The 13,559-nt window shown below is 43.8% G+C and overlaps 1 protein-coding gene across 2 annotated transcripts in view; it reads right to left on the reverse strand.

Moving 5' to 3' along the window:
• Positions 1-13,559, reverse strand: part of tmem63c (transmembrane protein 63C) — a 31,315-nt gene that overhangs the window by 4,032 nt on the left and 13,724 nt on the right. For both annotated transcript variants that reach the window (XM_058615519.1, XM_058615520.1), the window contains exons 2-15: positions 10,842-11,064; positions 7,328-7,407; positions 6,418-6,505; positions 4,035-4,072; positions 3,190-3,332; positions 2,867-2,918; positions 2,659-2,767; positions 2,060-2,133; positions 1,891-1,971; positions 1,689-1,809; positions 1,388-1,521; positions 1,148-1,270; positions 486-639; positions 293-399 (exon numbers count right to left, since the gene is read on the reverse strand). In XM_058615519.1, coding sequence (XP_058471502.1) covers positions 293-399; positions 486-639; positions 1,148-1,270; positions 1,388-1,521; positions 1,689-1,809; positions 1,891-1,971; positions 2,060-2,133; positions 2,659-2,767; positions 2,867-2,918; positions 3,190-3,332; positions 4,035-4,072; positions 6,418-6,505; positions 7,328-7,407; positions 10,842-11,048 — 1,511 coding nt within the window. In that variant the 5' untranslated portion in view covers positions 11,049-11,064. The remainder of the gene's footprint in view (positions 1-292; positions 400-485; positions 640-1,147; positions 1,271-1,387; positions 1,522-1,688; positions 1,810-1,890; positions 1,972-2,059; positions 2,134-2,658; positions 2,768-2,866; positions 2,919-3,189; positions 3,333-4,034; positions 4,073-6,417; positions 6,506-7,327; positions 7,408-10,841; positions 11,065-13,559) is intronic.

Raw genomic sequence — 13,559 nt, forward strand, 5'->3', positions numbered from 1 at the left:
ATTTGCATTCGGTCTTTCGCACATCACGCCTGCACAACATGCTTGTGTGTGTGTGTGTGTGTGTGGGGGGGGGGGGGGGGGAGGTTATGTAAAGACAGGGGAGCTCATAGGTGCTGCACGAGGTTGTCTCCTCCTACTACTAGTCAACCATGTGCCGCTCCTATACACTTACTATGCATACATTATTGTCACATGGAAATCTCTATGACAACCTGCCCGGAATAACAGTGCAGGGAGAGTGACAGAGACAAAGAAGGAAGGCATTTCCATTTCATAGGAGAGCGGCGAGTACCTGGTCCAGTGGGACTCAAAGAAGGCCGAGTAGTAGACGATGAAGGGCAGGAGAACTGAAAACGCCCACAGCAGGAGGGTTGGGAAGAACTGGGTAATGACAGGGCTCTGTGTCGAAGAGCAAAACAGTTAATTAATGACACCAAGATGAAACACCGAGGTCAGAAAGTCGAAGAGTCAAAAAAGACGCTGACCCGCAGGCTCTCTACGGGCTTGGTGACGTTGAACTTGTCCATGGTGTTGACAATGATGGCGGGCGTGGTGAGGAAGAAGAGCAGCAGGAAGAGGAGGATGTTGAGGAGGACACAGCGGAGCCACCAGCGAGATCCACACACGGACAGGTTTTCCCTGGTGGCGGAAGAAATAATGAGCCTGGACTCCCCCGATCATCCAGCAGGACAGACGGGACAGTTTTAATCGACGAAGGCCAGAAATACCCGGCTCGGTCATTTTGGTCGGTCTGACTTGGTGTGTGTGTGCAGGTTGGGAGCAGCTTCACTTGGCTGCACAGTTTTAACGAAGGAACAAAAGTCCCTGCTCGACCCCGGAGCCTGCACGCATGCAGCCAATCGGGCGTGAAGCACAAACACTGAGCGCTACCGTCACTTTGGTTCATCTGCCGTGCATATGCAATCGCTTCGTTTGTTATATAATCTCTCCGGAACGAGGAATCTGCGACATGCAACACAACACAACACTGACGCTGACACGCATTGATAGATTGATGACAATCGTGAATGTGCATAGAGGAAGTTTACAACTTCTCCTGAATATGCACAGAATATGTCGGTATAGGAATAGAAGAATTTGGGGATTGTGGGTGGTTTAAAAAAAGTGTGTGATTTCCTGTACTGACCAGATGATGTCACTGGGAGCAGGTGCATAGCTGACCCCCCATTTGTGAGACTGCACCACCGTGGTGATGCTGGACTGCTGGGGTCTGCGTCGGCAGTGCACGCGACTGAAGTCCTTCACGATCCTGTGGAAGAGAAAAGAGGGTCAGAGGCCTTCTTTCCTGTCTCTCCCTAAAGTTAACGGTCGCTTCCCCTGCTGTGGCGAGCCGTAAACCTCAGCGTCATGCTGTTGCTTCACTCACACGGCGGTCATCCTCTCGTCGCGGAAAGTCACAAAGGCGATGCCCAGCCTCCTCATGGAGATGCGGTTTTTCTCCGCGTTGAACTCGTCGGTCCACTTTTCTTCCAGTTCACTGTAGTACTGCTCTGCGTCCACCTGCAGGGAAGATTCATGTCATAAGCAAACTGCAGTTTTCACTCTCAGGATAAACCCCAGCCAATGTGGAACGACTGTGTGCCACTGCTCCATCTGGGCTGCAGTGCCCTCCAGTGGTCGTGTTGTTTTTGTGCAGCGCAGATCAGATCACACAGATCAAAACGCACCTTTTCGAAGCCACAAACGTCACAGCAGAAGATCTGCGCACACGGATGGGTCTTGATCATGATCTTCCCCTCTTTCTGGGCCTTCGTGGCAAAGTAGAGTCTGCCTTTCATCGCTTTACGCCTGCAAAAAAAAAACAAAACCAAAAGTCACAACCTCAGACCTGTGTTGCCGTCGGAAACCTCGCAGGAGTCGCCGCCGTACCTCTCGAGGTCCAACCTCATCAGCTTGTGCACGTCGAAGCAGAAACGGAGGTCGGTGACCGTACAGCTGGGGTACGCCTCGCTAGGGAATGGAAGAAGCAGAAGGAGTTGGTCATCGGGAACACACACACACAGAGACTGCGCACATGTATATGTGAGAAACTGTGTACTGTAAATGTTTGGTGATCAGTCCTGGGTCGGAGATCTCTCTGGGTATGCAGGTGATCATCAGCGTCCTTGCCACCTGCAACACAAAAATGGAAAACACCAGAAACAGTTATGCCTATCTTGTCAAATAATTACAAGTCTTGTTGTCCGGTGTCCCAAAAATCTTTATTTTCTGTCATCACAGAAGGATTTAAGTTCCATTTTTAGGGATTGGGAGTCAGTATCGGTCAATATCGGTCCGATATTGGTCTAAATCACTATGACTCAGCAAAAGCATTTCAGCTGAGTCATGTTTGGGCTGTCTATGGCAACAATATTTGTTACACAGTTGGAGAATTATGTCTCTGAAACGACTCGGCATAAACGTGTTGTAAACGGCTTCAATGCTCATAAATGGTCTAAATTGACTGTATCGGACTAATATTGGTATCGATACTCGAAATTTGTGATATCGGTATTGGTATCGGACACAAAAAAAGTGGTACTCATTTTAAGAATGATATGAATTGTGCTGGAAAAGGGCTGAAATGTTTGCTTGTTTTTTCAGAAGACAACTTTTCAAGTATAGCGGAGGTGTGACACGGCCTTGATGGTGACCCACCTTCTCATCCTCCCTGTACTCCAGCCGTATCGAGTGGTGAGCCATGCACAGCAGCGTGAGGACGAAGTAAACCAGAGCAAAGACGCTGTGGAGCCACAGAAAGTTGTCCCTGTCGGACACACACACACAAAAAAAAAAAAAGCACATTCCCGTCATTAAAAGACACATCGAGACAAACCCGTGCTTTCTGTGGATTAGACTGACTTACTTAGCGCCGACGTTAGCCAGCGTTGTCCGTCCAAAGTTCTCTGGATTATCGCCTGTAAGAAACGACGATATAGGGCTTTTAACATTTTCATTTTGAGACGTCTCTGGAGGGTGAGGCAACAACCAAGCGACGCCACAACGAGTTGATTTCAATCCTGCGTTTATTTCGCTTCACCACAAAATAATTCTGCCTGTTTGACCCGTGTGTGTAGTCGTCTCTGTGTGGCCTCCCTCCGCCTGTGAGGTTCCCCCCCACGTGCCTATTCTGAGGTCAGGGTTAAACAGCCAGCTAGCTGGACCATCATATGAAGGAGCCAAAAATACCCAGGAGGTTCCCGGAAAGGTTGACGGGCAGGATCACAGCCAAAGACAGCAAGCACACGACAGTCATGAGCAGGATGATGTGGCGCTGGAAGGACAGGTACGTGACAGCGTCGATGCCACATTTGCTGCGGATCTCCTCATCCCTGCAGAGGAAAAAAAAAAAAAGGGAGAAACTCTTTCACAAACTTTTTACGCATTAAAAGACGGTGATGAAATTCCCACTGAAAAAAGTACAAAGTGTGTGCATGCAAAAAAAACAGTTTATAACTAATCATGACAAAAGCTGTGGCACGGCACCGCTGTTTGATGCCAGAAGCTGTGGTGACCAGGCGGGAGCTTCAGAGAAGCCAGTGTTATAAAATAGAACAACAACAACAAGAAAAAACAAAAAGGAGGACAAGAGGGAAAAAAGGGGGGGGAACTGGTCTCATGGCAGCCCACACATTGAGAACTTGCAGGGTGGGTTTGCTCTTTCCCAGGGATCCCAGGATGAGGCCGCTGGCATGAGAGCTAAAAACAGAAGCACGCAAACTCCACCATAATACTACGGGAAAACCATGGACATCATGAAAATCCCTTTCTTTTTTTCTTTAATCTGCTGTGTGCATTCAGACTCCTCGCAAGAGTCCAAACATTCACTGGGGAAGCCGCGGCACCAGTGGTCACACGGGTCCAGACCAGTTTGTTTTCGCTGCTAAATGAGATATAACGCGAGGGCCTCCGCACCTCGCGGTGACATCATCTTCTGAGGACGAGAGGGCCAGTAAAAAAAAGAAAAAAGGATGGGAGTGAAGATGAGAGACGGGGGTAAGATAATGACAAGGGCAGCTGCTCCGTTTACTTACTTCATATGGTAGAGTGATGAGAGCCACGAGCAGAAGCCCTGCAAGGACAATCATAAAACAAAGATAATACATGACATGTGCATGCAAGTCTGTGCACACACCACATCTGGCTACTTACTAGCATGCACGTGCTATTTGCATAGTAACACGGTCTGCAGGGAGACACAGGGATGGCGCTTTAATAGGTCTGGAGCAGTAACCACTTCACTGCAGCCTCAGCTTTTGTGTCGGATCAGGGCGACGACTCCAGTCTGACTCTCTGTCTTAAACTGGCGTAAGTTTAACAGCCGATCACACAGGTGTCAGCGTGCGACAGACTTCTTACATGTGAGTGACAAACAAACCGCGGCGCCTTATTACAATTACAGTTAATATAAGATGAGCACATTGGTGGTGTTGCGGTGATTAAAGGTCTTTTTGAACCCTTTAACACAAGGCCACGCGTTTGCATTAACGTAATTACGCGACGTGCTACATATACATATATATATATAAATATATATACACACATATATACACACATATATATACATATATACACATATATACATACATATACATACATACATACATATATGTATATACACATATATATACACATATATACATATATACACACACATATATATATATATATATATATATATATACATACACACATATACATATATACACACACACATATATATATATACACATATATATATACACACACACACATATATACACATATACATATATACATATACATATACATATATACATACATACATACATATATATACACACACACATATATATACACACATATATACACACACACACATACATATATACACATATATACACCTTTAAAAACAGCAATTTACAAAGTGCTTTCACATACATAAATATAAAATACACACATATATACAGTATAAACAAAACAAATAATAATAATGGTTATATTATTCATATCGTCCTATCGTGTATTAACTACAGTGTTTTTTCTAAAATCTTTTTTGCTTTTCTTCATTTTAAATTGTTAAAATAGTATTTTAACATCAGATATTGAAAGTTATTCTGGAAAAATGGGCATTTTATGATTAAAATAAGTAAAAAAATCCCGACGGACATTTTGAGGCGTAGGCGTTAAAGGGTTAAGAGCAAATCCTTTACGTTTACACTGTGAAACACAGCCTTCTCCAACCTATTTATACCATTTCAGTGATGACCATGTGGAGCGATGTAATGAGCAAATCCGTTCATGTGCCGCGTGCACTCGCCGTCCACTTCACAGGGTTCACAGGACACGCAGCAGTAAAGAGGCAGGTGTGGAATTCAGCGTGACGTGTGGTGTGTTCAAAAACAGCCCTCAAGTGGTACAACTGTAAAAGGTTACCGTAGCGTTTCTATTATTGTGAACGGCCTGATTGTTCTCCTCTGACCTCTGGCATCTTTTTTGCCCAGAGAGCTGTTACTCACTGGATATTTGAACTCTTTTTTTTGACCATTTTCTCTGAACCCCACAGATGGTTGTGTGTGAAAATCTCAGGGAAAAACTCCAGACCAGCCCATGTGGCACATATCATTATGCCATGTTCAAAGTCACTTTCTTCCCCCATGCTTACTGTATGTTTAGTTTGGCCATAAGCAGGTCGTTCTGACCATGTCTACGTGCCTGAATGCATCGAGTTACCGCCGAGTTAACCCTTAGTGCTCACGCAACACGACTCTGTGACGAGGTGCACCTTTGGTAAATTGCCGTAGGAATAATACACAATCTTCTAAATGGAAAAAGTAGTGATAATTGTGCAGAAGTTTTTTATTTTTTTACTCATTTTTATGAACAAAAATGAGTCAAGTGAACTTTGAACAGTGACGCACTTCCATATTAAATCCGATTTTAAGCATTTTGAGCACTTTCTGCTCAGGTTTGACTAAATTGTGCTGAAAAAAGGATATAACGCAGTCTATAACGCACATTCCTATAGCTTCTGTAGACACATTTTAACATAGAAATGAGGAAAAAGCAGTCTAAATGCTGTGTTCTAAGGGCTAAAAAGAAGTTGAACAGGTGTACCACGGCCGTGAAATAAAACTGAGGGTTTGTTCCACTACAAAAACTACACATTTGTTGTAGTTCTGCGATGAAAAATGGAATACTGCACATATGACAATAAACACTTTGAATCTTTAAATTTTGAATACGAGGCTACAAGGCCTGCAGAACACACAATGCAAAAGGAGCATTGGGTCGCACTGCACATAGTGATATTATTCAAAAAGTCCAACGCTCACAGCACAGATTGCAGTCCTCGATGGGATGATTAATTTCACAGATTAAGCTCATGACAAACGCATCCTATCAAACAAATTGGTTATTTTTATGGCGATCACTCACCATGTCCTTGGTCTCGGAGTCAGACGGGCTGGACTCTGACGGAGACTTCTCTTTCTCACTGGGTTCTCCATAGAAGAGGGACGTGAGACTGACACGGACAGAGGATATACACAAAGAAACATCAGGATTATCACACTGACAGTATATACAGTATATATCCCATAAAAGAGGGGTGTAGTGTCTGAACTTGTCTGAGAGAGGACAGCTTGGCATAATCACACAGATGCTACCTGCCCTCAGCTTCCACGAACGCTGTCTGATATGCAGATGATCAGCTCTTTAAAGTTCTTATAACGCTTCATCTGATGCTCACGTAATGATACACTCAACTATGACCAAACAGGACAATCCTTTATTTAAAGGACACTTAACTTAACATAAACTTGTCGTGAACTGAAATTGTTATCGTTAAATATAAAAAAATACATAAAAATGATCCTTTCTTTATAAGAAACACTCCTTTTTAAAAACAATGATCCCATAGGAAACTTAGAAACCTGCTGTGAACTAAAATTGTTATCTTCAATAATTGTATATATATGTATATGCAGCTCCTGTATTGTCAGAAACACTGCACATGACCACCTTTTTATCAAAAGTAAATCTAGTCTTATTTACCATTTTATCAAAAGTGCAACTTCAATAGTGAAAACAAAGTCTCTTCATGTACCAAATAATTTGCAGGTTTCTCTTGAGAAAAAAACAAATTATTTAGACGTAAAGAATCCTATTTGTCACTTGAGGGAGAACCTGTGCTCTCCCTGTAGTATCATTTATAACCAGCAGAGGGCGGTAGACGCTGCAGCTTTCGGAACTCGAGCACAGTCCCACTGAGACTTCCTTCTCCATCTTAAGTGTAGACATGGCTCACAGGCGAGCCAGACCATACTAAAACAAGTGAAGGCTTCACCTGTCATTCTCCATGAGCAGGGCCAGACGGCCGTAGTCCCAGGCAGCCTTCCTCAGACAGGAGAAGACGAGCAAGAACAACTGGAAAACACAAAAAAAAAAACAACAAGAACATGACAGTGTTAGGTGTCACACTCAACTGCACACACTTAACCGTGTCCTCTCCGTCTCTCAGGTTCGGCACATAATGAGCCATTTTCCTTGCTTTAGAGTAGTTCACGGTTGTCTTGGAAACTACCGGGGAGAGGTCAGCATGCACACGAGCCCATGCTGTGCACTGATGATCGATGAGTGTGGTCAGTGGGCTAAAGAAGATGTCTTCATTCCATCACAATCCTGACGCGTGGGCATGTTCTCCTAAAGTCCCTAAAGGGGGGGTTTTAGGGTGGGGGGGGACACGCTTTGACTCTTGTTTGTCATTAAGAGACGAATCTCGAGCCATCAGTGTTGTCTTGACGACCAGGCGGCAATAAAAAAAAAAGAAAGAAGAAGAGCCAATTAAAACATGGAGGAGGGAGATTGAGTGTGACATCCATCATGCAGAGATCAAGCGCGTCACGTCCTGACAGCGCGAGCGAGGCTGGAACGGACGACTTCAACTGGAGAGGCGGCGTTTTCCGGAGACGTGAGGGGAGACAGTGTTTGTAAACACACTCGGCAGACACCCTTTATATGATGATATGAAGCCAAAGCCACGAGGGGGAGGAGAGGACGAGAAAAGAGCACAACAGTGACAGCAAGGGCGGGATTATGATGCCGACTCTGGGTAAAAAGGACTTTTCTTTTAAAGTGCAACACAAATGTGAGCTGTAAGCTGAGGGGATCAATTTGGTGACATTTACTGCACTTTGTTCCACAAAAGACATCCGAGATTTAGTTACGTGTGCCTCTGCAGAGCTGCACGTGCACTTTAAAATCAAAATATGAGCAGCATCGATCCTGACCTTTAGTCCCTTAATGGGCGTCGAGCTCAAGCAACTCATGAGCGCGTAAATCTCAAAACATAGCCCTGACTTTCAAGGTACATGAGATATTTGCAAACCATGTACTAGAATTCACGTTTGTATAGCAGATTTAGTTTTTAAGCATCTTATTTACACACGAGGCTGTTCCTCCAACCAAAAGTAATGGGTAAGTATGGGTCGTATGCAGCGGTGAAAGGTCAAACCCGTGTTGAACCACACCAAAAGTACAACACTTTAACCCATAAGTGAACTGCCCGTGAAGCTATTTGACGATAGGTACCAGATTGCTGTTATTCATTCGTATTTCATGAAATGTGTTTGTCCAAGTAAAAGTACTGGTCTAAAAATGTACTCAAGTAAAAGTAAAAAAAAGTTGCTTGTTTAAAATCTACTCAGAGTAAAAGTTACTTAGTCACAAGGGGACACAAATCTCACATTAATTGTTTTTAATTAAAGGCAAACCTTTCCAAATTAAAGTGATGACAAAATAAAATATGTAAACACATAATAATAATAAAATGGGTCAAATGTCACAAATGCTTTAACTTTCTCACTCACTCGGGGAACTTAATTAACGCCAATTCACATGTCCTCATTCATTCACCTGTCCTCATCATTCCTTCACCTGTCCTCATCATTCATTCACCTGTCCCCATCATTCATTCACCTGTCCTCATCATTCCTTCACCTGTCCTCATCATTCATTCACCTGTCTCCATCATTCATTCACCTGTCCTCATCATTCATTCACCTGTCCTCATCATTCATTCACCTGTCCCCATCATTCATTCACCTGTCCTCATCATTCCTTCACCTGTCCTCATCATTCCTTCACCTGTCCCCATCATTCATTCACCTGTCCCCATCATTCATTCACCTGTCATCATCCATTCACCTGTACTCATCATCCATTCACCTGTCCCCATCATTCATTTTATTTTTTTAATTCAGGCCAATGTTTTACTCAGTAACGGAGGTGATTTAAAACATTAGTGAAGTACAGTACTTCCAAAAAATACATACTTAAGTAAAATTTACAAATTTAAAAATGACTTAACAAGTACACAGAAAACCTACTCAATTACAGTAACGCGAGTCAATGTAATTCATTACTTTCCACCTCTGGTCCTGGGTTTGTAACCCAGCCGTGAGAGACAGATTCATGCATTCACCTCTGATTATATTAATATATCTGACTCCAGATGTGAAAGGAAGCCAGAATTGTTTCATTTGTTCACTCCTGCGTGGTTTCATTGCCATTTAAAAATGATAATTGTGACATGGAAAATAAAGTTCTGAAAGGGACCCATTGCCCCAAAGTTTGGACACCCCTGGCTTAGGCCACAAACATGGTAATCATTGCAGTGTTCTAAGAATAGCTGCACAAATCTGTGTGTCTGTGTGTGAAATGACATGTTTCTAACACACCGTATGTCACAGTCGATTTCACACACACGTTGGTGTGCTGACGCCGCTGTTGTGCTTTGTTATCGTCAAGAGCAGAGTGAGGCGCTGCAGACAGAACGTCCATGAGACACTTTCCTCCCTGTGACCGTGTCTGGCTGTCTCTTTGTATCAGAACTAAATGCGATACTTCAACCCGGTGTTGGCAGCTTGGATATACTCTGTCATTTATGATGGGTTTTAAACAAGACATTTTATTACAATACTAGAGGCTTTGGGGAAAAACTCTGGAGCAAATAAAATGGTTAAAGGAGTACTTCAGCATTTAGCTTTGTATTGCTAGAATAGGGGTAGTATTTTTGAAAAATTGTGCTTCCCAAACTCAGTTTCCCCCCCGAGTTCCCCTGTTAGCGTAACTGTTAGCAAAGATGGCGGAAAGTGTTGCAGTTTCAAGGCTCGGACCTTTCCCCTGAGTCGAGAAATATTTTCATTATTTTCTTTGTTACGTGCCCACCAGTGACACTTGGTCCAAGTCTTGAAACTGCAATGCTAATTCTGTACTTTCTAGAGGGTTCAGACGGGACCTCATTCCCAGAATGTAAACAGTGTCAGCCATCTTTGCTAACAGTTACGCTAACAGGGGAACTCGGGGGAAACTGAGTTTGGGAAGCACAATTTTTCAAAAATACTACCCCATTCTAGCAATACAAAGCTAAATGCAAAACAGTGTCGGCCATCTTTGCTAACAGTTACGCTAACAGGGGAACTCAGGGGAAACTGAGTTTGGGAAGCACAATTTTTCAAAAATACTACCCCATTCTAGCAATACAAAGCTAAATGCAAAACAGTGTCGGCCATCTTTGCTAACAGTTACGCTAACAGGGGAACTCAGGGGAAACTGAGTTTGGGAAGCACAATTTTTCAAAAATACTACCCCTATTCTAGCAATACAAAGCTAAATGCAAAACAGTGTCCGCCATCTTTGCTAACAGTTACGCTAACAGGACAAAGTGTCACTGGTGGGCACGTAACAAAAACAAAGGAGCAGTTTTGTAGTTAAATAAGCTAAATGCAAATCGGTGAAGTATTATTTTAATGCTCCCTGTGTACGTGTGTGTACGTGTGTGTATGCGTGTGCGCACGTACCATCCAGAGCAACACGTTGATGGTGAGAACTGTGGGCACCCCTCCAAACGGCAGGCCCTGCAGGACGCTGCTGCGGGAATGGGAGTGATAGCATATCTCGGCCGTGCTGTTGTCTTCCTTTAAGGATTCCAGGAAGCCGAGAACACTGAGCTCCACGGCGCTCCCCTCCACAGGGAGTGCTCTCGTCGCAAACGGCGGCTGCGCCATTAGCACTCGACCATACCTGAAGAAAAACAGAAGCATGGAGCGTGTATTCAAATATTTGAATGAATGAAGCTTTCAGGTCTGAAGAGTGAAGCCTACAGTGGGACAGAAGTAGCAGTTAATCACAAACACAGAACATAAGAAGAAGAAGTCTAGGGGAAACTCGAGGGGTAGTTAAAGGTCTCAATTGCTAGTCTTTCTCAATAGAACGTGATGTAAATAACATTCCCATTTAGAGGTAAATCAACAGTAAAGCACAGCACATATGAGCACATATATGCCAGTGTGATTGAACATGGAGGTGCCTGATTGCAAAATGAGCATTCATTCGTTCATAGTCTACTGATTTTTCCTTCACATGAGGGTTGCGGGGCCGCTGGTGCCAATTCCAGCTGACATAGGGTGAAAGTCGGCAGTCCAACCTTCCACCCTCACACCTACGGTCAATTTAGAGAGCAAATTTTCTTTGGATTGTGGGAAGAAACCTGGAGAAAACCCACGCACACACGGGGAGAAGATCCATGCACACACCATGCAGAGAGGCCCTTGTTCTGACCGGGTCGCAAACCCGAGTCTTTAGCTGTAAAAGCAACAGCGTTAACCATAAAAACTAAGAAAACCTACAAACCCTCTCTAATTCATTTTATACAAAAATCAAACAAATTCATGTGGTTTTTGATATTTTAAAATTCCTTTTTTAAAAAAAAAAATAAAATAAATAAATGAATTATATATCCCTACACATCAAAACAAACACTTTTATTTTGAAATGATGCAAATCATCGTCACAAATGTTGTTATTGCTACATCGTACATCATAAGAGACTTGTGGCCCCCAGGTTTTTTCAGTTTGAGGCCTCTGCACCACACCAACCGTGTGGGCCCCGTCTGTAAACTTCAAAAACAAAAATGCTTTCAAGATAATTACAAACACTCGCCTCCCCTCTGCTGAATATTACTGAATAGCGACGACAATGGCCACTGAACTGAAGATGTAATGGAAAGTGATTCATTTTAACGTTGTTGTTGCGAGTCAGTTTCATCAGAGACGAGTATCTGTCGATCACTTTAAGTGCAATTATAAAAGCATTTACGAGCGGCTCAGTCCAACGGCCACTGAAGTCCATTAGCAGATATTGATTCGTGTCCGCGTCTTTGCATCCGACAAATGGAAGCGGAGATGACACATTATGACATTAACCAAACTGAGCGCATGACAGATTTAGAGGATAATAACGAGTCAATTTTAACTGTGAAGAGAAGAGTTAAAACTTCATGAAGACACTTCTCGTCTAACCGGGTTTGAACAGCTTGTTTGGGACAGACAGTAATGACCACAGTGACTGTGGAGCATGCACAGAATATGATCATTCACACTGCCATGACCACGGAACGTAAGCCTGCACCATCTGTCCTCCAGCAGCCCACACACACACACACATGCACACACTCTCTCTCTGCCTTCGATCAATACAGTCCCCAATTCCAGCTGCTCAGCTTGTGTACACTGCACGCTGAATAAACAGTCCAACAAAATGGAGCAGCGCTTGCAGAGTGCTGACAAAGCTGTCCATCAATACCGAGAAAGTCTCCCGAGTGAACCACATCCATCCTCAGACTCGTGACACAGAAGCCTGCTGCTCTGCGGCGATGTAGTCATGGTGTTTGGGCTGCAGCGGTAACAAGAGTTGCAGCCAAAACTGCACCATCACCATCATCATCACAGCTCTCCACTGATTTATCACAACTTTGAAAAGCCTTTTTCTGCTTGTGCGACAGAAACCTGCAGCAGGATGTGGGGAGTAGGAGCTAGTTTCGTAGTCAAGACCACCTAAACCGAGACCAAGTCAAGACCAAGACCACAGTGTATCGAGACCTAGACAAGACCAAGACTTTGAGGGGTCGAGACCGAGACAAGACCAAGACCAAGGCAGTAAAAGTTGGACGTGGTCCCAGCCGTCTCCGTTAGCGTCGCTTTGCAGCATTTACACGTTGCGGTGTGTTTTCTTTTGGAGGTATTTCTGCACAAAAGTCTTTGTGGTTCAGGGAACCAAGTTTTCTTAGAGATGAGTTGGCTGACATCTTCTCACGGCCTCTTCTCCTGTCACTCACATGCACTTTTGTGGGGGGGGGGGGCGTGTGAAAGGGGGCGGGAGATTTCAAATGATAAATGAGTCAAGTTATTGGTTGGTACCCGAAACAATAGGATTTACGCAAAATCACAGTAATGATATTAGGAAGTTAATCCAAAAATGCACAGGCAATTGTGGTCTTGACCAGTCTTGATATAAAATCCAGAGTCCGCTTTGTCCGAGGCCGAGTAAAAATGCAGTCGATTCCGAGACGAGACCTTTAAAAAGTGGTCTCGAGACCAAGACCGTACTACAACACTAGTAGGGGGATCAGCGATCAGAGGAGTCTGATGAAGAACATCCATCCATTCATCCATTTTCTACCGCTTTATCCTCCACATGAGGGTTGCGGGGATTGGTGCTGTGTCAATCTCAGCGATAG

Source organism: Solea solea, chromosome 18 (genome assembly GCF_958295425.1).
Source record: "Solea solea chromosome 18, fSolSol10.1, whole genome shotgun sequence".
NCBI classification, from domain to species: Eukaryota; Metazoa; Chordata; class Actinopteri; order Pleuronectiformes; family Soleidae; genus Solea; species Solea solea.